Here is a 22281-nt window from a genome sequence, read left to right as displayed (position 1 = left end):
TGTCTCCTTCACCTCTGCGTCCCTGGTGGGTAGCACGGGGCAAAATTTTGCCGAATGAATGAATAAAAGTTCTGGGATTTCCAGAGTCACAGGACAGGAAGGAAGGATGTGAGGGCAGGGGGCAGGCCCTGGAAGGGTTAGCTGATGCTAATGCAGTCACCTCTGAGGAGGGGAAGGGGTCCCTCTGAATCCTGTATGAGGTGGTCAGTGTGTCCCCCACATCACGACTATCTTGGGGGTCCTCAGCCTTTGACCCGGACCTCAATTCTTGCCTCCGATGAGCGGATACAAAGCACCTGAAATGCTCTGAGAGGAGACAAGGACGGTGTTGAATGAGGGACGGTGGGGGCGGGGTGGGGGGGGAGCAGGCAGGTGTGGAGCAGCTGCTGGAGCAAACTTAGGGCGCAGAAGGAGGGGACCCAGCAGGAGCAGGGCGGGACGGGTGTGGAGGGGAGGTCACACTTCTTCACGGTCAACCGTGTTGTGTCTCTGAACCTTGTCAGAGGGCTCAGGTACAAGAAGCCCCAAGGAGCCTGGGTCTGGGTCTACCCCGCCCTGCAGTGCAGAGGGACTGAACCCGGCCCAGGCCCCTGGGGTTGGGGTGGGGGGGGGTGCTGCGGCCCTTCCCCTGCGCCCCGTCCCGCTTCCCCTCTCCCCTACCCCCCCCCCCCCAACCGGATAATTTGCAGAAACCCAGCCACCCTGCCTCTTCCCCAACAGGCCAAAGGTTGACTCCAGCACTTGTGGGAGCCACATCGCAACATGGAAATGACGCGTACTGACCTAGCGATCGCACACGCACGCACGCACGCTGACGTGAAGATCACACGCACCGACACGGCGGTCACTCACATGCACACGCACGCAGCCCGACGCAAGCCCAGCCTCTGTGGAGGGACCCGCTTCTTGCGGGGGAGTCACCTCAAATTCCCACCTCATCCCCAGGAAGGGGAGGCCGAGGGCCTCCTCTGGTTTTTCACCGCTGTGCCTGCGGTTGGAACCGATGTGGGCCCCCCCCCCCTCCCCTGCTCACCACCTAGCGCAGCTCAGTGCCATTTCAGTGCGACCCCTGCCTCGGGGACTGGTCCCCCGCCCCCTCAGTCCCCCCTCGGGCCTCCCCTCTGTGGGGGCCAGGCCTCCTCCCTCTCCGCAGCCCGGCCGAGAGCTCCCCAACGCCGTGGCACCCCCGCCAGGCGGTGTGGCCCGCACCCTGGCCCGGCGTCCTGCGGTCGGGTGGGGGGACGCGGCCCCAGCCCGGCACGCCTCAGGCAGGAAGCTGGCAGGGGCCAGGGCCGCCATTCGAACTGGGGCAGATGGTTTTGCCAGGAGGAAGTTGACAGTTCAACTTCAAACACGGATGACGCAGGCCCCAAGCTGCCTGCTCCCCTGTCCCACCCCTGCCCGCGCCGGCCCGCCCCACCCCTCCTCCCTGAGAGGGAGACCCGGGAACCAGACACCCTTCGCCCACAGGTGCCGAGCTTGGCGAGGCTGAGGCAGGAGGAGGCCGCGCCCATGGGGTCTCAGCAACCACCACTGGCCGCCCTGTACCTGCTGGGGGTGCTGGGTGAGTACCCCGCCTGGGGCATGTACCGGGTACTGGGACTCAGGGGTGCAAGGGAGAAGATGCCAGTTGTTGCTCTGGTCTGACTCAGGCCCACATGGCACCTCTCTGGAGCATCAGGGAGGGCTGAGGCCGCGCTGCTGGTCCCCCCCACCCCATCCTTTCACCGCACATCCCCCATTCTGCTTCGCTCCTGCACCCTTTCAGGTGGGACCCGTGCCCCATCAGACTCTCAGCCCAGAAATCAAGTCGTCCAGCGCCCATCTGGCCCGAGCGTCCTCTGCAGCTGGACCGCCACCCCCCCCCCAACCTTGAGTGCCCACCTTTTACCTGGATGCACCAGGGACAGGGACTCACGGTCTCCTGGGCAGGTCTGATGATGCTCCGAGCACAGTGGGCCCAGGCAGGGTGGGGGCCGCCTCTGAGAACACAGCTGGGCATGTGTCAGACATGCACCCTTAGGTGCCAGTCTCCCTCGCTCTGTCCCAGGGGAGCCCCAGCCAGGCCCACCAGCCAGGGCGTGAGCACGCACTTGGGTCCGCTCTTGGGCCACTGTGAAAGCCCCCCGGGGCCTCTGAGGAGCTGAGGGGTGGGTGAGTCTGGGGCCTCCTGTTTGCTGGGAGGGAGTGGGTGGAAGCTGGAGGTCTCCCCATTTATGAAAAGCAGGGGGTAAACTGGACGAGGTCTGCCCCCCTTCTCAAGGGTTTGGGGGTTACCGTGGGGCGAGAGAGATGCTTGCCTACGGGACAGGTGGGAACTGGAGGGGCCTGCGGTTTCCCAGTTTGGAGGGAAAGGACGCGGGGACCATGGCCTGCCTGAGCAGGGAGCCTCAGGCCCTCCCAGACAGGCTGGGGCATAGCGTTTGAGTATATGTGTGTGAGTAGGTACGAATGTGTGTATGTGTAAGTAGGGGTGTGTGTGTGTATGTGTGTGTGTGTGTGTGTCTTCATGGGCCAGACATGGTCTCCAAATGTAGGTTTACCTCCCCCCGCACACGGACGATGGCCCATGTGCACACACACAGGCTCACATGGCACTTTTTAACATGAAACTGCAAGAGATCCATGCCTTCTGTCCCCAGGGCAGATGTCCCCAGGGAGGTGGGACCCTCCTGAGTTGCTGCTGGGGCTTCCTTGGCCCTGAGGATTCCTAGGATGGACCCCGAGGTCCCTCAGCTGTCCCTGACCTGTGGCCTCTGACCCGACTGGAGCAGGGAGGCTGGCCAGGCTCCCAGCTGGGGCTGGGGGAGGGACCCTGCTCCATGGGTCTCCCATCCGAATGCCATCAAGGGGCCAGGTCCTGGCAGGATCGGGCAGCTCCCTGAGCCCAGTGGAGCCCAGTGGAGCCCAGAGCCAGGGAGACTTAGAGGCAGCCCCATCACAGGGAGTATGGGAACCATCTGGAACCCCAGGAGCTCATGGTTCCCGGTGTGTGTTTGTGTGAACTGGTGGGTAATAAACATTCCCATCGTTTGGTGGGTCACAGCTTGCAAAAGACGCGTAAAGCCGTTTTCTTCTGTAAGCTTCACAACAGCCTGTGAGGTAGGCGGGCCCGTTGCCCCCATTTTACCGTCAGGAAAACTGAGTTCCGGAAAAGCTGAGAGGCAGGCCTAGGGCACGGCGCTAGTGAGCAGCAGAGCCGACCCTGGCCCAGCGCTCCTGCTGTCACGGAGGCTCCCTGTCCCCGAAGAGCACAGACACCCCAAAGCCACTCACACAAGTAGGAAAATGGCGGCAAAACATAACTGCCACCTGCGGATATGAGCACCAAGGGCAGGGGACCCCGAGGGCCAGAGCTGGGGCTGGGGGCAAACAGCACACATACCCTTTGAGCCATTCCAGGAGGAGACGCCCCATCACCAGACCCCTGGGGGTGCTGCGTCTCCTGGCTGGCCTTCAAGGTTGTGCCAGCAACTTGGGGACCTTTGGGGCATGAAGATGCCCGTGGTACACCTGGGGTGACAGTGACAGCCACTCCCTCCTGTCGTTGTCCTTAACCCCAAACTGCCTGGGGCTCACCTAGAAGGGGGAGGAGGGCGGAGGCAGCCCTGAGGGTCCAGCCCAGCCACCAGCACTGAAGCATGGCAAGGTCATGGGCTCTGCCGTTTGAATTCTGGTCCGCCACTTGCCAGCTGGGCGGCCTCGGACCACTCTGTCAGCTTCAGTTTCCTCCTCTGCAAAATGGGAATAATAAAAGAGCAGGGGTCCCGTAGAGACTTATCAGGATTAAACAAATCAATGAACGTAGGGCTTTTGGTAGGAAGGTCGGTTAGAGGGTAGTAGGTGCTCAGCAAGCACTGATGGTCGTAGTAATCATGACCATCATCATCATCAGGGTCGAGTCAGCAGGAAACAAGGTGACGGAGGACCTGGGGAAGCAGAGTCTTGCCAGACGCTAGCCTGGCCATCGATCTTTCTCTTCCCCAGTCCCTTTGCACAGACTATTCACGCCTTCGTTTCTCCATCTACGAATATTCATGGAGCATCCAGCATGTGTCCAGCTCTGTGAAACGCACTAGGGACAGCCAGCCCTGGAGAAGAGCACCCAAACACTCCCGAGTGTCTAGAGCTCGTGCTAAGTACAACGAAGGAAACAACAACAGCTGAGACTCAGTGGCCAAGCAGATGCAGGAAAGAGCCAGCCGGGCAGAGAAAAGAGGGAAGTGTGCCCAGGGGTTGGCGAGGGCACAGGCAATGGTCAGGACAGGCCCAAGAGGGGCTGGGCATCCATGGGAGAGGAGGGGAGAGGGGCTCTAGCTGCGAGCAGGCTGCCCGGTCCACGGTTCCACGATGTGGAGGCTGAGGGTCTTGCTGGTTCTGGGAGCAAAGCAAACGGCCAGTTTCTTTTCCCAGGGAATAGAGGGACCTGGGGGCTCAGGGGCTGTCCCTGGCCCTTCCAGTCACTCTGTCTAGCGCCAACACCTCAGCAGGGTTTTCCCCACAGAGACTGAGGAGGGACCTCAACTCCGCCTGATAAAATTGATGGGTCACCTACTCCGTGTGCGCACGCATTGTGGGTGCGTGTATGAACCCGTGCGAGCGTGCTGTGTGCGTCCTTGTGTGCATATGGGTTGTGTGCACGTGCGCGTGTGTGAAGGCCTGTGGGACTTTGGAGTAACGCAGACTGCAGTTTGATTTCTATCGGGCCACTCACAGATGACAAGAACACGAGAATCTTAGCCTCCTCATCTCAAAATTGGGGATGACGACTGTGCCCACCTTAAGGGACAATGAAATTGTTAAAGGTGGCTCATCCATTCATTTAGACAGCAAGGATTTATTGAGCACCTACTATATGCCGGCCACTATTCTAAGTGCTGTGGACACAACTGAACAATTGAGATCCCTCCCCTGATGGATCCAAGATAGTAGTCGGGGTGTGATGGGAAGACCAGTGATGGCCCGGGTGCTGGGAAGTCATGCGTGGGGTGGGGCTGGGGGATTGGGAGTGCTGCAGGGCAGTGCGGGGGGGGGGGGGGGAGGGGGTTGTGCTTACCCAGGGAGGGGGCAGTGCATCTCACAAGGAGATAATATTTGGGCAAATGCTTGTAGGAAGTGAGTGTTCACACTGGGTGGGACTGGTGAGGACGATCCAGGCAGACGGGCCTGTGGGCACCCAGCTTGGTGGGGAGGGGCCGTGCAGGCAGAGTAGAAGAGGAAGTGGGATAAGTACCCTCGAAAGGAATGGTCCCCCTCACCTTCCCAGGTCCGCACATCCCGAGCCTCGGGCCAGATCATTTGGGAACTCAGAATTTTCCAGATTGCAGGTCATACCGTGTATGTGCTGGGCACTCGTTGCACGCCAACGAGGTCTCGGGCAACACCCACGTTCCCATTCAATGAAACACGAATTCGCACTAAGAGAGACCCATAAAGGCTGCAAATGCCTTCCCGCCAAATGCACCAGAAAAAGACTTCTGGTTTGGGGTTTTGAGGGATGATGAGGGATGATGGCCCTGAATCACTTCCTCCCTAGCTACCACCACCACCATCAACATCACATCCGGTTCCCACAGGGACGCTGAGACTCCCTTTTCCCTTGGGGTACAGCTGGGACAGGTGCGGTGGGACAGGGTAGGGAATTGGTGGTGGTTGGCAGAGGCTAAAAGGGTCCTGCACCACCACAGACTCCCATGGAGGTATCTAGAGTGAGCCCTTCCCTCACTGGCCTCAGTTTCCCCTATCTGTACGCCAGGGGTAAGCAGGCTCCTGGTTCTCCCGGTGGCAGATTCCCATAGGGCCTTATCAAGCGAAGATGATGTTATTTCTTGTCCTGACCCCACCATCAGCAAGCTGTGTGCCCTTGGGCAAGTCGCTCGACCTCTCTGAACCTCAGTTTCCCGATCTGAAAAATGAGAATGAGCATGGGCCCATCCTCACGGGGCTGTGGGTACAAAAAAACTCTGGGATGTGCGAAGCTCTGAACAAAACGGAGGGCTTGTCGCTGTCACCTTGGAGACGCACGTGTGGCATGAAATTCAGGCAAATTCAGTCGGACAGAGCAGGCCACCAGCGAGAGAGCGATCACAGTGTAGACCGTGCCCGTCGTCCTGCCGGCGATCGGCCGGCATCTGCCGGGTGGGACGGCGCAGGCCCCTTGCGCGGGATTAGAGGCCCGAATCTGCTGTCTCTTCTGCGGGAAGCGTCCCTCAGGCTTCTTCTGGCACAAACTGTGTGACTCTCCACGTTCTGCACATAAAAAGACTCCTGATCAAAAACCAACCACTTCGTCTGGTGCTCGATGGAGAAATGGAATTGGGGGCCTTTGTGATCTCTGTTTCCCTGAAGCCTTGATACAGACTCGGGTTAGACACGGCTCCGCTGATTAGCGTCATTTCAGAAAAGGGGGGCTTCTGACCTTCCAAGTCAGCCTCTCATCAGAGGACAAAAGGAAGAAAAATCCAGAACGCCCCCAGAAGGCAGCCCAACGTGTGGTGTTTGCTGTAAATCGGTGAGACGTGTGTGGACTATTCGAGGGAATCGTTGTTTATGGCAAAATGGAGCATCGGACCTCCAGGCCCCACGAAGTCCGTCCGCTGGCTGATCCGGGAAACAGGGTGGTGACGGCCCCCTTTAGGGAGGCTGTCGAGAGAAGGTGGGGTCTGCTCGAGGTCAGAGCTCCATCGACGTTCGCTGTCACTGTGACTGTCCGTAGTGTCCCAGCCCCTCCCTGGGACCCTGCCGCCATGCCTCCACTGCTTTGCCAGCGTATGGTGGCTGCAAAGACAAATGTGCGTGGGTCCCGGCAGGGCCTGTGAGTGAGCCCGGGGCTGGCCAGCCTGGGCCCAGTCTCAGCTCTGCTGAGTACCGCCGAGTGGAACCACTAACACAGGCCCACGAATGTGCATCTGCATTTCCAACCCCCCCAAAAAACGTTTGTAGATTTCTGGAAAACGCCCTTGGGGCAAATCCTGACCTGAACAAACGGGGGGCTATTTATAATCTCGCACGTCCCACCTAGTGTGAAAATTCATGTGCTTCGCTGCAGAGCCCATCATGTGTTTGAAGCGGGGGCCCTCCAGACACGGGGTGACAGTAGGGTGCCTCGCTCTGCAAATGTGGAGATGAAGAGAGGGGCCGGGAGAGCGAAAACGTAGCGCTCTCTCTCTCTCTCTCTCTCTCTCTCTCTCTCTCGGACTTTCTCAGCCGTGCGCTCTGCCTGGGCTCGGCCACTCCAAGCCCGAAATAGTGGGGCTCCGAGGGAAGGCTGACAGGGGAGGGAAGGGGCCTCTGGAGGATTCTCAGTCCTGGCCCCAGCTGCTCGGCAGTAGTTGTGGATGGCGGATTAGGAAATGACACCACGCATCCATGCCTCGCGTCCCTCATGGTCTCCCGGGGCTCCAGGCTTCTGTTTGCAGATTCTGCAGCCATAGAGCCTTGGGCCTCAGGCTGCAGGCGGGGGGGGGGGGGGGGGGGGGGGCCGGCTAAGCCGCAGCCCCAGAGGGACTCAGGAGAACCTGAGCACAGTCTGCAGGGTCCCAGGGAAGGAAGTTGTTGGTCGGACCCCTGTGGGAAGCAGCTAAAAGAATGAAAAAAAATGTCATGGACAATGATAAACCTGAACCTGTCTCTGGACACACAGAATCTCAGCGTCCGCTTCTGCCTGGCCCCCTGCCAGCCACTGAGATACACCAGGAACTAAAGATTATAGATCAGAGAGGTGTGAACCGAGAGGAAGGTGAGGGATCATGGAGTCTAACTTCCTCATTTTACAGTGAGGAAGCCAAGTCCGGAGAGGCTGGCCAAGGTCACAGAGCAAGTTCGTGGACAAGCCTCCCCATGGCACGTTTCACTAACTGAACGGAATTTCAAGTCCATTCCCTCTCATCAGGTTTGCACATCCCGAAGCATGCAGGATGTTGGTGAAACACGGGGCAGGCTGTCACAGCCTTCCCTCTGAAGGGAGGGGAGGCAGTGTGACCCAGCAGTCAAGAGCGCAGAGTCTGTGACAGATGGCCTGGCTTGGAGAACCGGCCCCAACAGTCATCAGCGGCTTGGCAAGTTGGCCAATCTTTCTCCATTTCTTCACGCATAAGATGGGGATCAAAATGATAATGCCTACTGCATAGAGCTATGGTGAAGTTTGAGAGAATTAATGTATACAGATGCCCGGATGAGGGACGAGCCAGGAAATGCTGCCCTACTGAGAACATCAGGCACCCAGAGAGAGACAAAGCCCTGGGCTACCTAGACGCCCTTCCTCAGCAGAGCATTTAGGGACTTTACTTGGTTCTCTAGCTTGTTCAGTCTTTCCCAAGAATGTTCTCTAAGCAGGGCCTGGGCCATTCTGTGTGAGATCGGCAAGAATGGTCTGGTCCACCCCCTCCCCGCAGAGGATTCAATGTCTGAGGGTTCCAGCACCTCAGGGTCAGGGGCCCGGGCACGTTCATCTCCGCATCCCCAAACGTGGCACTTTGGAGACACAACTAGGTGACAGAGAGCATGGGTTCGGAAGGCAAACTCACAGTTTGAATCCAGTTGTTGGCAGTATCTGCCTGGACAAAGCATTTTCCCCTCTCCCGGTATCTGCACCATGATTGGATTCAACTCATATCATAGAACCGTATGGGAGATTAATAATGATGTCCGTAAGGAACCACCTTGAGTGCTGAGTACACAGTAGGTGCTCAATAATTGTTCGCTTCTGTTACTAATGAATGTTGACTGTGGTGACCTTGGGAATATGACGGTGTCCAGTGGGAGAGAGAAGTGGTGAGACCCCTTTTCTCTGGCTCTCCAAGCATCCCAGACAGGCAGCCATTCCTCCCTGGCAGGCCCGCCGTCCTCCCCAGGCCTGACCAGCTCCACCAGGGGTAACACCAGCCCTGAGCATCACGGTGCCGTGACGGCTTTATCACAAGGGGTCTTGGTTGCGGGGAGAGGGCTGGCTGGCTGGGGCATGTCTTCCCTTAAAATGCTACCACTGCCTCCAGAACACTCAGGCAAAAACAGGCTTTTTTAAACACACCTATGTTTCTTTTTCATCTTGACTTATTTTTGAGAAAGAGAGAAAGGGTCTGCGGGGAGGGGCAGAGAGAGGAGGACAGAGGATCTCAAGCAGGCTCTGCACCGACAAAGCAGTGAGCCCGACACGGGGCTCAAACTCACAACCGTGAGATCGAGACCTGAGCCTAAGTCAAGAGCCAGACAGTTAACTGACTGAGCCACCCAGGCGCCCAAAACACATTTTTAACACCCGACAGTAATTTCCCAAAAGCAACTTAAACGGAACTGTTTGCTCTATAAAGTGGTGACCCTGGTTCCCAGTCGAGAAAGCAAGTCCGGGAGTCAGGCAGATGGAAATCAAAACACCTACTTCATGCCTGACAAACCTGAGTGGCAAACCCGGGGGGTGGGCTCTGAGGCCACACGAGCGTGCCCCCCGCCCCGTCCCTTGCCGGCCCAAATCAAACCTCCACGGCAGCCACAGATGAACTGGCCCCAGGCTGCTCCGTGAGCTTCCCACTCTGCAGTCAGAAGGGGCTGGGAGAAGGCCCGACGTCCCAACTGGCCCACGTTACCGTCGAACGTGCCTGGGCAGGAGCCACGCCAGAGGGGAGGCCAGATCCCTAAGACCTGTGTTCGCTGGGACAGTGGCCCTGACCCCTTTGTGCCTTATGTTGAGCCAGCCCCAACCTCTCTGAACTTCGACTTCCTCCTCTAGAAGCTGGGAGCTGTTAAAAATAAATCACTGTCATTCCTATCCCGCCATGGGGAGACTAAGAAGTAACAAATGGTGCCCGGGTTGCCCATTCTGGGTCATTTCTCTGGTTCTCTACAACCAGGAAGTTCAAGCTTTTTTTTTTTTTAATTATTTTTTAACGGCTTTATTTACTTTTGAGAGAGAGAGCAAGTACGCGAGCGAGCACCAACAGGGGAGTGGCAGAGAGAGAGGGAGAGAGTCCCAAGCAGGCTCCACACTGTCAGCACAGAGCCCACGAACTGTGAGACCACGACCTGAGCCGAAACTGAGTTGGACGCTTAACCAACTGAGCCGCCCAGGCGCCACTGAATTTCAAACTTTTTTTTCTTTAGATTGAAAGCAACGCCCGCGACAGTTTTACGTTGCAGCCGAATGCGCTAAGAAGTGATCCCTATCTTCACAGCCATTCTCTGTTCTAGTTCATTTCAGTTTGCCAAGATTTGATGGTTGCTATTACTAAATAATTTTTAAGAGATTAATGGTTGTAAGCCTGCACGTCACTACAAGGGGATAGCCCGCAGAAACGTTGGGATGCAATGGAAATATTACCTTGACCAGGAGGGTGATCAGACGGATCTATGTATGTGTTAACATTTATAGATCTGTGCGCTAAAGGCAAATCAATGTTACTGACGTCCGTTTTAAAAGAAAAGTTTAAAAACAGGAAAAAAAAATTGACCGTTACAGCCCACGAAATTGGTTTCACGACCCTCCTAGGGGTTCTGACGTGTAGTATGAAACTCCCTGCCTCTGAACCCCATATTGGGGGGCGCAGAAGAGGCCACTGCTCAGGCTGTGTGCTCAGGGTGTAAGGGGGGGGGGGTTGGCAGGAAGGAGGTTCCACTTCCTGATCTTCCTCTCTCCTTTCTGCAGTCACTTCCTGCCTGGGAGGGCCCAACTTGGAGAACTCAGGTAAGGAAGGGCCATACAGAGGCCTGGAGCAGGGGGTGACAGGGGGTGGGGCGGGGCTGTGATTCCATCAGGCTGTAGGGGGACCTGCCAGGGTGAACCCCACCCCACAGAGGGAGCGAGCCCCAACACACACACACACACACACACACACACACACTTAGACGCCCATGTGCGGATGGATGCCCTCGATGGCTGTAAGGCACCATACAAAATGCCAGTCCTCATGATAATTATCATTATAACCCACTCACCATGCAGAGAAAACATACTGGCCCATAAATGCACCCTGCAGAGTCCTGTTTCCTTCTCAGTCCTGCCGGATCTGCCTGGTCAAATGTATTTGCAGCCGAGGCCGCACAGAAAGGCGGCACAAGATTGTAAAGCAGGTCGAATGCCCTGCCTTCGAGGTTGGACTTTAAGAGGCTAGTGTATCCCAAACAAGGTTCCATGGAACATGTTGGATACAAGGTAGGCAATATCATGTCACTCACTGGAGACTGAACCAGTGTGCCGGCTAGGAAAGCCCCTGAGAAGTCCTGCAGGGAAGAAACCTGTTAAATGTTTTTGTTTTTGTTTTTTAACTCAGCAGTTCTCAGATTCACTTTACCCCAGACCTCACGCTTTCACATCTCCTAAGATAACATCATGCTGAATGTATTTTGGGAGAAACGTGGCTAGAGTCTCACGAAGCCATGTGCAACCAGAAGGGGCCGCAGGGGCCTTGGCGGGCCTACAGAGGCATCCTAGCTGTGAGTTCTGGCAAGTGGCTTGTCCTCTATAAGCCCCAATTTCCCCACCTATAAAATGGGGAGAAAAATCTGTTCCTTGGTGGGGATTCAGTTAGTCTGCTCACTGGAGGGAAAGCTTCAGAATCTCTTACCAATGTCAGGTGTTGGAACAAGTCCCCTTCGTCTCTAACTAGTCTAGTGACCTTGGCAAGCCCTAGCGAGCCCCGTGCTTCTGCTCCCCAAGCCTAGAAGAAAAAGGCAGCCTGACCAGAAGTTTCCAACCAGGGAAAATCTCTACCTCCCAATCACTTGGAAAAATCTTTTTACATTAAAAAAAAAAAAAAAAAAAAAGTCCAACTGTATTACCTTGAATAGGGTAATACAGTTGCTTGGCTTAAAACTTTAAAAATATAAAAAGACTTACAGTGAAGAATCTCATTTCCATTTCTGTTTCCCATCTGCCCAGTCCTTCCCTCACCCTAACACCCCAGGTGATGGCCACATGGATTCCTTTCTTGTCTCCCTTTTCAGAATCTACGCAGAAGCAAATATATACCCTTATTCTCCCTCTCACAGAGCTTTATAAAATCACACCCTCCGTGTTCCTACCTATCATCCAACGATTCCACTCCTAGGTATTCACCCATGAGAAACGGAACACGTGCCCCTACAGACAGACATCAGTTCAGGAATGTTCCATGCGGCTTTGTTCACCGCAACCAACTGGCAGCTCGATGCACAGACAGTGGCCTGGCCACACAGTGAGACACTGTTCCACAATAGAAAGGAAGGTGAGACATGTCAGGATGCAGAGAAACCGCAAACATGGAGAGAAAGAAGCCAGACAAAAAACACAGAACGGCAAAAGCAAACACACACGGTAACGAGTCCACTTACATAACGTCTGAGAAGAGGCAAAACTCCTCTTTTGCGACAGAAAGCAGATCGGTGGTCGCCTGAGGCGGGATTCAGGGACACCAGGGAACTTTCCGGGTGACGGAAACGGGCTGCAACTCGAGCGTGGTGGTGCTTACACGCGGCTGTACATCTGTCAAATTCCATTGAGCAAGTGCCCTTAAAATGAGTGCATTTCACTGTGTATAAGTCGTATTCACAAAATTGATTTAAAAGTTAGAAAAATCAAAACGGGTGCCAGGCCCTATTTCTATGGAAACAGAATTTGCAGGAGTGGGGCGATCCTGCTGGAGAACGGGGGCTGAGAACCTGCCATTCCGAGCTCCCGTCAGCTCCGAGGTCTCGAGCCCCATCCTCTGGGGTCCGGTTTCGGGGGACCGCCCCAGTGTGTGGGAAGTCCCCGCAGCGCCCAAGAGGACGGAGCTCCCAGGATGGAGGCAGGCAGCCCCGGGGGGGGAGGGGTGGTCAGAAGACAGCCTGGCTGGGCATGGGAACCCGGTGGAGTGAAGGCCGTGAGGGGTCCCCCACGGAGGGTCCTTCCCATCCTGACCCACCCGCATACACCTCTTTGACCCCCCAGGGCTCCGGGTGAGACTGACAAGCTCCAACTCGCACTGCCAGGGCCAGCTGGAGGTCTCCTTCAAGAACAACAAACCGTGGCACACGGTGTCTAGCCGGAGCTGGGGGAAGAACCCGAACCACTGGGAGGACCCCAAGCAGGCCTCGAATCTCTGCCGCCTGCTGTCCTGCGGGGAGGCCGTGGCCTTTGCCCACTTCCCTGACTTCAACAGTCCCAAGAACCAGATCACCTGCCACGGATTCGTGGGGTCCTTCTCCAACTGCAGCTTCAGCAACGCAAACCAGAGGGACCCTCTGGGCCTGATCTGCCTGGGTGGGTAACTAGCCGGCCACACAGTGTGCTTGGCCTGCGTACCAGCCCCGAGGAGGCTGCCCCGGGGCCTGGGATCTGGGGCCTGAGCAGGCAGGTGGAAGGGAGCTCCTGATTGACAATAACCTCCCCCCCCCAAAGAAACACACACCATTGGGGAACTGGAGGGGGAGGGCTTGGGGGAGGGAGCACCTGTCTGGTGGGAGGGAGGAGGCCCAAAAGCGGATTCTGCCGATTGCTAACATTAAGGTCTCCTCTTAACCTTCATTGTACCCACCGTGAAATGGGCTGGTGCTGCCCGCCCCACAGGAGGCCTAGAGACAACGTGTGGGGCAAGTGGGCTTAACGGGGCCAGTGGCACTTAAATCCTGACTTCCAGGTCTTTCTCAAAACTGCCAGGGGCTCCCAGCGCTCCCCCCCGATCCCACATTCTCTCCCTGAAACCTCCAGTCCTCCCTCCCCAGGGCTCTTGTCCCTCCTTCACCAGAGTGTGTTTTATTGCAGAGCCGCCCAGGACAGCACCTCCTCCCACGACCCCCCCACCCACAACCACTCCGCAGCCCACAGGTAAGAGAATTCTGAGGTCCCTGGGGGCAGGGTGCTGTATTTAGCCAATGAAAACACAGGATGCCCAGTTGCCTTTGAGTTTCAGACAAACGTGGAAAGGCTTCGTGTTTGTCCCGTGCAATATGGGGCCTCACCACCTCCCACCGCTGTCGGCCAGTCTTCCATTTGTCCCTGTGTTAGAGCCAAAGGGCCGGGAGCAAGGAAGCCCCCACTGCCAGCCCCGCTGAGCTCAGGCCTGCTGCCCTCTGTCTCCCCCCGCAGCCCCTCCCAGGCTGCAACTGGTGGCAGGGCCCGGTGGCCTGCGGTGTGCCGGCGTCGTGGAGTTCTACTGGGGCAGCCGGGGTGGTGCCATCAGCTACGAGGCGCAGGACAAGACCCAGGACCTGGAGAACCATATCTGTGAGGCCCTCCAGTGTGGCTCCTTCCTGAAGCATCTGCCAGAGGAGGACACCGCCAGGGCCCAAGACCCAGAGGAGAGCAGGCCCTTGCCAATTCGATGGAAGATCCAGAACACGAGCTGTACCTCCCTGGAGCAGTGCTTCAGTAAAGTCCAGCCCCGTGAGGGCGGCCAAGCTCTGGCCATCGTCTGTTCTGGTGAGTGAGTCCCGGTGAGGACCGGACGGGGCGCCCCCAGACGGTCAGTCAACGCCTGTGTCTGGAAACCCCTGCATGTAGCACAGGGCACTGGGCACTATGAACGGGAGGGAAACAGAGGCCCGGGTGGGGAGGCTGCAACTCAACACCCGGCGCCTGGGGAGTCCCTGCAAAGTGACACCGACCAAGCCCAATGCATTGCTGGCATGGCGGCCGCTCAGGAAGGTGGGGTCAGCAGGACTTCCAGGACGAAGCCAGGTCTCCCTTAGGTTTGGAAGGAGGAGAGGAGCATGGGTTTGGGAGGAGCAGAGCACAGAGGGCGTTTTAGGTGGGAGCTGTGACTTGTGCCAAGGACCAGAGCAGACGGGGCACTTGGAGGATAAGCAGCCTTGCCGGAGGGGAGTTTGTAAATCCCAGAGACCGAAGAGGGTGGAGCGGTGGTGACAAGCGGGAGGTCCCCGAGGCACAGCAGGCAGAGAGAGACCAGAGCAGGTCCTCCGAGAGCTTCCTGCGGAGGCTCCTGCACGGAGGGCAACCAGAAGCCTGGGTATCCGACGTGGCTGAGGGGAGGAGGCCAAAGAGGGAGGCCTAGGGGACCCCAAAACCAGGACCGCAGGTCAGATTGAGAATAATCCTAGCACGCCTTGGGAGGCGGTGGGTTCCCATCCCCGGAGGGTTCTAGTGGAGTCCAGACTGTAAGAAGTCATACCTCCCTGGCACTCACATGGGGCCAGGGACGCTCCCAGGACATTCGTTCATTTTCACAACAACCCAAGGAAGTGGCTGCTATTATGCCCACTTTACAGATGAGGAAGCTGAGGCTCAGAGAAGTTAAATGTCTTGCCCAGCATCCCAGAGCACCAGCTGGGATTTCTACTCCAGCGGTGTCACTCCAGGCCCCCACCTGTCTCAGCCTTGGCTGCCTAAAGTGCGGTCCTGGACTGACCCGGATCTGCATTTCAGCAGGGCCCTTGGGCGGGGCGGGAGGTGCATGCATGAATCTAGGAAGCTTTGCCCTGGACCACTGGGCTATCCCATTAGCAGACCTGCTCCCACCCCCACTCCTCCCCTCCCCATCCGCCAACCTCCCCACCCCCAGCCCAGGTGGATACTTATGGTGAATGAGTGAAAACACTGCCCCTCCAGGTAGAAGCAGCCCCCTCCACGCCCCCCACCCCCACCCCAGGCCCAGGGTTTCCTGGCCTGATGAGGGAAAAAAAACGGTCTGGCTCTCAGCCCCACCCACCCCTGCCCTCCAGCAGGCTACAGCCTGAGAAACAGACCCAGAGGCCTTGCCTTTGAATGGCTTTTCTAAATAGAACACTTGCTGGGGCCTTGAAGACAGATGTTGCTATGGAAACTGGCCAAGCCGGTGAGATCACAAGTCACTCTACCCTGAGCCTCGGCTCAGGGGGCCTCGGCTGAGGACCCCGGCAGTGGACCCCAGGCCCCCCCCCCCCGCCCCCGACAAGCAGAAATGGATTCGGTGTCTCTCTCTGAAAGGACCAGGCCCTTTCATGAAAGCCCACCCCTCGAGGCTGGGCAGAGGATTCCTGGGTTCTGTCCCATCCCGGGCCTCAGTTTCTCCTTTCGGGAAAAGCACTCCCACCCGGCCCCCTCCCCCAAGGAGCAGCAGGAAAATGAGAATGGTTCCCAGAGGGAAGTGGACCCAGGAGGAGCCTGTTTCTCGCTGCTCCTCTCTTACCTCCATCAGCTCGGGCGCCGACTCCCTCCCGCGTTTGCCGCGGGCGTCTCCCCTCCGCCAGATTCTCCCCTGAAAGCGCCGCACGCCCGCACGCCTCCAGATAGCTACCGGCCGCTGCCCAGAGGTGCCAGGGAAAGAGCTTGATGGGGGAAATGCCAGAAGATGCAAGAAGGGGGGAAGGACAGGAAGAAAGGTGCTCCCAGCCGCCCATGAGCTGGGCTCTGCCGGGGCCCCCTCTTGGCCGGCGACCTGGGGGCCCCCCGTGGCCGGGCGTGTAGGCCAGGGGCCGAGGGAGCTCCCTCCAAACCTCCCACCTGACCTCCATTGCGTCCCCTCTCCAGATTTCCAGCCCAAGGTGCAGAGCCGCCTGGTGGGACGCCGCAGCCTGTGTGAGGGGTCCGTGGAGGTGCGCCAGGGCAAGCAGTGGGAAGTCCTGTGCGACAGCCCCCGGCCCAAGGGCACGGCGCGGTGGGAGGAGGTGTGCCAGGAGCTGCAGTGTGGCAGCGTCGACTCCTACCGGGTGCTGGATGCCATCGAGACCTCCCATGGGCTCTTCTGTCCCCAGGAGAAGCTGTCCCAGTGCTATCAGCTTCAAGAGAAGAAAGCCTACTGTAGGAGGGTGTTTGTCACATGTGAGTTGGCCACGGCCCACGGTGGGTTTTCTCTCTAGAACCTAGTCAGTGAGCATGTTTCTGAAGGACAGGATCCAGGAGCCCCGGAGCCCTAGAAAAGGATGGAGAGGTGGCAAATGGGGGAGAAGGGGCGACTGTGCTCAGACAGCAGTGAATGTGAACGGCACATAGGAGACTGACCACAATGAACTAGGGAATTTTCATACTATCTTCTACTCTTCCGGGATGGAAGATAGAAAAGCAAGAGAGAAATGGTAATAGAATAACGCGTGAAAGAAAGGGAGGGAGGGAGGGATGGATGGATGGATGGCAATTAGAATATGATGGCAAGGTGATCACTTATAAGCAATGGACAAGGGTAGGAAGTTAAATAGTTGATAACAAGAGTGGCAAATGATAGCTGGATGATGAATTGCTGGATGACAGATGGGGGACAGATGAATGGGTAACAGAGAATTCGAGAAAGGGGGGAGAGGAGGAGGAGTAGATAACTGCCTTCCGGACAAGCTGGTGAATTACTGCAAGGAGCAAGAGGGAAGGGCAGGGGTACAGATGGGGCGGGGGAGCCAACTGGCCAGTAGCTTCTCTCTGAGCCTACGGTCCGATACCCCGGGCAGGACCGCCCTGACGTCTCTGTCTCCCCCAGGCCATGACCCAAACCCAGCAGGCCCGGGCGCAGGCACCGTGATGAGCATCATCCTGGGCCTTGTGCTCCTGGCCGTGCTGCTGGTCGTGTGCGGCCCTCATGCCTACCGAAAACTGGTGAAGAAATGTAGGTGCGGGCGCCCCAAACGCCCTCCCTTTCAAGCCCCTTTAAGAGGAGCCGGGTGGGCGGGAGGGCACCTCTGCTTCGCCACCCAGCCCCGCCCAGCCCCACCCCTCTCCTGCCCATAGGAACAGAAAGAGAAAGTCAGGAACATGGTAAGAAGTGCTGATTGGCGCACACGGGGGGGAGGGCGTGGCCATTCTTCAGACTGGGGCACGCCCCCAGCCTCCTGTGCCACGTCTCAGGCCTGGCTCCACCCCCTGGCGGCCACAGGATGCTGATCGTGCCGCTTCCTCTCTGAGCCTCAGTTTATTCATCCATCTAATGGGCGATTGTCGTGACTATAGGGGGCTGTTATCCTAGCCTTGCAGAACTCTGGAGAAAATTCTTCAGGGACAGGAAGCGAGATTAGAGAGGCTGAAAAGAGAAGGCCTGGAGGGGTACAGTGTTGGCCAGGTCCCCAGCGCCCTCCTAGGTTCTGGTTCTAAAGCCCTGTGGTTGTTTCTCTTGGAGAAGCAGCCCCTAGACAAGCTCCTTCAGCATGAGATTGGTCCAGGTACCCTCCTGAGCAAGTCAGAAAACTGAGACCCTGAAAGACTTCAGGGGGCAAAGTTCAGCAGTCCTGCCTTCAGCTGCACCTGCCTCCCTTCTCTACTCCTTCCCCCCATCCTTGCCTCCCACGATCCCTGCCCAGCCCTTGTCCTCACGTGCCTTTCCTGTCTGTCGCCCAGTCCGCCAGAAGAAGCAGCGCCAGTGGATTGGCCCGACAGGAATGAACCAGAACAGTAAGTGTCCCCAGAGGCAAGGTCCTCCCTCAGCCCCAGCCAGTGTCCACAGGGGTCATGGCTCACTGCTGACCACAGAGGGAGGAGCCAGCAGCTACTTGAGGCCTCTGACCTCCACCGTGCTCACCTAAGGTGGGGCTGTGGTCACCAGGTGTCCTAAGGTGGGGCTGTGGTCACCAGGTGTGAACAGGTGGTGCTCCGGAAGGAGGACTCCACGATCACATAGGTTTAGAAGTGGAGGAGTTAAGCAAAATTAGAGGTGGTTCTTTATTTCAGGACTTATCAGAACCTTAATGGGCATTTCTGCAAGAAAGGTTGGCCAAGCTAACTTTATCACGGAACAACTTTAAAAGGCCAGTGTTAAAACATTTTGAAGCAGCTAGCCCATCCTCTACCCTCGTTCTTCATCTCTCCTAGACCGCCCTAACGGATGGAATTATGGCCCCCCTCCCATTTTCCACTCCACGTTCTTCCTTCCCTTTTGCAAGCCGAGGGTCAGATCCTTCAAGAAGGCTCCGTGTTGTGGAGGGTTTTTGTTCTGTTCTGTTTTGTTTTACAAGACAAAGCCCTCAGTTCCAGGAGAGGAGGGACTGCATCTGCCCCTATCACTTGTGTTCCAATTCCCTGTTTAATACATGTTTGATGAATGACTAACTGACCAGCTGAAGGCCCTTCCCGCCAATCAGATTGCTGGTCAACCCCCAGCTGCTCTAAAAGTCTGACCCCTGCAAGCGTGAGCCCGCCCTGGAAGAAAGGAGTAGAGGGATGCATCCCAGGAGCTGTGGGTGCCATAGAAATTCTGGGCCCCTGTGGGGAAGGAGGAAGAGGACAGAGCAGCCAGGTTAATGACACCATCTCCTGCACCTGTTCAGTGTCTTTCCATCGCAACCACACGGCCACCGTCCGGTCCCAGGTTGAGAACCCCGCAGTGTCACATGTGGAGAATGAATACAGTCACCCTCCTAGGAACTCTCACATCTCTGCTTGCCCAGGTGAGCAGCGGCCGATGCTTCCGGGGATCAAGGCAGGTGGGAGCACAGGTCATGCGAAGGCCCAGAGAAGCGTCCCCTCCCCGGGGACGGGAGGTGGGGGGCGCTCCGATTGAACCTTTGACAGTGGTCACAGCAGGGTACGGAAGGGATACGGCCTTAACAGGCCTGAGCTGTCCCCCCGGAGACCATGAGCCACTCAACTAGAGAGAAGAAGAAGCTGGGGATGCCATTAACCGCGGCACTGCTGTGACCTAACAGGCCTGTTTCTCTGCGGGGCCTTGAGGGCCGGATGGTAAACGAGGCCCCTCGGATTCTTTCGAGGCAGAACAGAGCTATCTGCGGCCTGCAGGAGCCCTGTATCGAATGCTCCCTGACTGGCACTAACAATTAAGCCCCAGGGAGCCTGGAGTTCAGTATCATTAGTGAATGCTGGCTGATTTGATCAAAACAGATCCGGGACTGTCCAGCCACCAGCTCATAAAGCCCCTGTGATCTTCAAACCCCCACGGGCTTCTGGGCTTTCTCTCTTTCTCTGTGTGGCCTGGGGGGATAGAGCCTGCTGCAAATGGCCTCTGTTCTTTCTGCAGCTCTGGAAGGGGCCTTGCATCGTGTTTCCACCCAGCCCGATAACTCCTCCGACAGTGACTACGATTTGCACGGGGCTCAGAGGCTGTGAAAGGTGAGCCCGGCTCCCCGGCCCTCCGTCCCTCCCTTCCTGCCCACCCTGCCCGTCCAGAGCGGGGGACTCGGCACATCTTGACTCCTGTGGAGAGAGAGGATAACGTTAACAATTTAGGGGATGGACGCTGATTTGGCAATTATGGAAGAAGGATCGTCGACCTTAACACCTCCTCCTAAAGTCCATCTGAGAAGGCCACCCAAAGGAGCCCCTGGGAACTTCCTGATGGACCTACACCCCTCTGTCCCTGCCATCAGATCAGGGGCTTGGGGCCCGTCCCCCCACCTCCCTGAACCATCTCCAGGGTGTGAGGTTTCCTTCCCTTCTCACCCCACAGAACCAGCACCAGGCACAGAACGGCAAGAGCCCGACCTTTTTCCGGAACACTCTTCATTCGCCCCTTGGAAATTATTTCTGCCCCCGAACCAGGAAATGGACCGAGGCAAGGGTGCCTTCCGACATGTCCCACGTCCCTGCCGCCGAATGCCGCGGGAGCCTGGCCCAATGAGGACCCCCAAAACAGCTCGGCTGCGCCTCTGAGTGCGGGGGCCGTGAAAGGCAGAGCCCAGAGACAGACACGCGGGGAGCAGCGCCGAGAGGAATCAGTTCTGTCCTCAGACTCTGCCCCCAGTGAGGACAAACAAGGAAGCGCCTCTCTGCCGTGGGGGTGGGGGCTCAGTTCTCCAGTGGATGTTTAATATGTTCTTTGTAAATAACAGCTTTTCTACTTCCTGAGAACTAGGGGGCCTCACATCCTCTGTCCAGGGTCCGGCCCCCGGACCCCCTCTGGGGACATCGGTGTGGCTGTTGTGGTCAGAGGACTTCACACCCTAAACGAAGCCACCGTGTGGCCCGCAACTGCCACCTGCCTCGGAGCCCATCGCCACCCTCCCTCTGTGGCCACCCTTCGCCCCCCCGCTTCTCCCCCCACCCCTGCTCCAAGACGTCTTCCCTAACAGAGAACACTAGATCTCTGGGGCCGCTGGCTGCCAAGCCCAAAGTGCCACCTCATTGCCTGGCACAAAGGGGGCACCTAGGAAATCCCTAGCCGATTTGGGGTTTTATTTCCAACAGCAGTTTGAAGTTCAAAGCTGTAGTGGTTTCACCCAATCACAGTTAACTTCTTTTTTTTTTTTTAATCTTTTATGTATTTATTTTTTAATGTTTATTTTTGAGAGAGAGAGAGAGCATGAGCCAGGGAGGGGCAGAGAGAGAGAGAGAGAGAGAGAGAGAGAGAGAGAGAGAGAGACACAGAATCCAAAGCAGGCTCCAGGCTCTGAGCTGTCAGCACAGAGCCTGACGTGGGGCTTGAACCCACAAACTGCTAGGTCACAAACTGAGCCAAAGTCAGACGCTTAACCAACTGAGCCACCCAGACGCCCTAACTTCTTTTTTTACGTGTATTTATTTGAGAGAGAGAGATCATGCTTGCACACGCACACGCACACGTGCACGCATTACCCTGCAGTGAGTGCCTGGGTTTCCTTAGCAAAAGGAAGGAAGGATGAGCGAGAGTGGGGGCATCTCACTGGGAACTTGAAGATCCAGTAAAGGCAGAGGCCGCGCGGGGCCCCGCTAAGCCCTTGGGCACTGGTCCCCTAAGAAGGCATCTTGGGTCTGGGACCTTCCTCCACGCCATCTGTCACTGTATTCACTGGGTGCAAAAGCTCTTTACGGTCCAAGCTGCAGACACCAACTCTGAAAAGGCGACAGGAAGTTACTAGAAGGATATGGGGGAGGGGCGCCCACAGAATCAGGGGAGCCAGGGGTACTGGCCTTCCAGAAGAATCTAGTCAGCGCCCTGCCAACACCTTCCACCCAGGCCACCCGTCCTCCCCTGCCCAGGGCCCAGAGTCCTGTGAGAGCCCAGTGGCCAAGCCCAGCTCTCTGATCTGCCCCCAAACACGCTGGGGATCCAGAACCAGGGGCACGCAGTCACCTTCCTACACTTGGCAGGGGGGGAGGGGTTCCTCAAAAGGGACCGGAGAGCCTTCTTTGGGAAGGCTGTCGGGGAGCAAGAATTCCTGTCTCTTCAGAGGTCCTTCGAGCTGGACTCGGAACCAAATTGACATGAGCCCGATCAACGGGAGAAAACCAAACGTAATCGGCATCCGTACGGGGCATCCACGCAGACATGGAAATCCCAAACGTGGACCACATGAGGTCTCTGTGTCATTCTGAACTCAGGAGAAGGCGTAGGGCTCTGGGACTTCAAGGGAAGGAACGCACTGCACTTCGCGGGGCGATAAAAAGAGCAGATGTTTGGGAATCGGGTGTTTGCCCCGCCGTACAGATGGGTCGCTCAGATAACATTTATCTCTGGCAAGAACACTTATTCTGGAAAGACCTCCAAT

General features: G+C 57.2%; 1 protein-coding gene across 1 annotated transcript; it reads left to right on the top strand.

Annotated features, from left to right (window-relative positions):
* The first annotated feature begins 747 nt into the window (after positions 1–747).
* CD5 (CD5 molecule) lies at positions 748–20665 on the top strand. The gene is made up of 11 exons (XM_027045431.2): positions 748–1564; positions 10637–10675; positions 12899–13210; positions 13712–13774; positions 14036–14368; positions 16415–16705; positions 17352–17477; positions 18203–18256; positions 19129–19248; positions 19836–19927; positions 20265–20665. Exons 1-10 carry the CDS (start codon positions 763–765, stop codon positions 19922–19924), a joined length of 2229 nt encoding a protein of 742 aa, XP_026901232.2. The 5' UTR covers positions 748–762; the 3' UTR covers positions 19925–19927; positions 20265–20665.
* Positions 20666–22281: the final 1616 nt, after the last annotated feature.

The sequence above is a fragment of the Acinonyx jubatus genome, chromosome D1, assembly GCF_027475565.1.
Source record: "Acinonyx jubatus isolate Ajub_Pintada_27869175 chromosome D1, VMU_Ajub_asm_v1.0, whole genome shotgun sequence".
NCBI classification, from domain to species: domain Eukaryota; kingdom Metazoa; phylum Chordata; class Mammalia; order Carnivora; family Felidae; genus Acinonyx; species Acinonyx jubatus.
Note: the sequence above shows the minus strand (reverse complement) of the source record. Positions and strands in the feature narration are given on the sequence as shown.

Bases quoted from the DNA above. Each gene is read 5' to 3' on its own strand.
- CD5 (XM_027045431.2), top strand. From the start codon at position 763: ATGGAAATGACGCGTACTGACCTAGCGATCGCACACGCACGCACGCAC. The intron at 10,676-12,898 runs GTAAGGAAGGGC...TTGACCCCCCAG, and splicing joins GCCCAACTTGGAGAACTCAG to GGCTCCGGGTGAGACTGACA. The intron at 13,775-14,035 runs GTAAGAGAATTC...CTCCCCCCGCAG, and splicing joins AACCACTCCGCAGCCCACAG to CCCCTCCCAGGCTGCAACTG.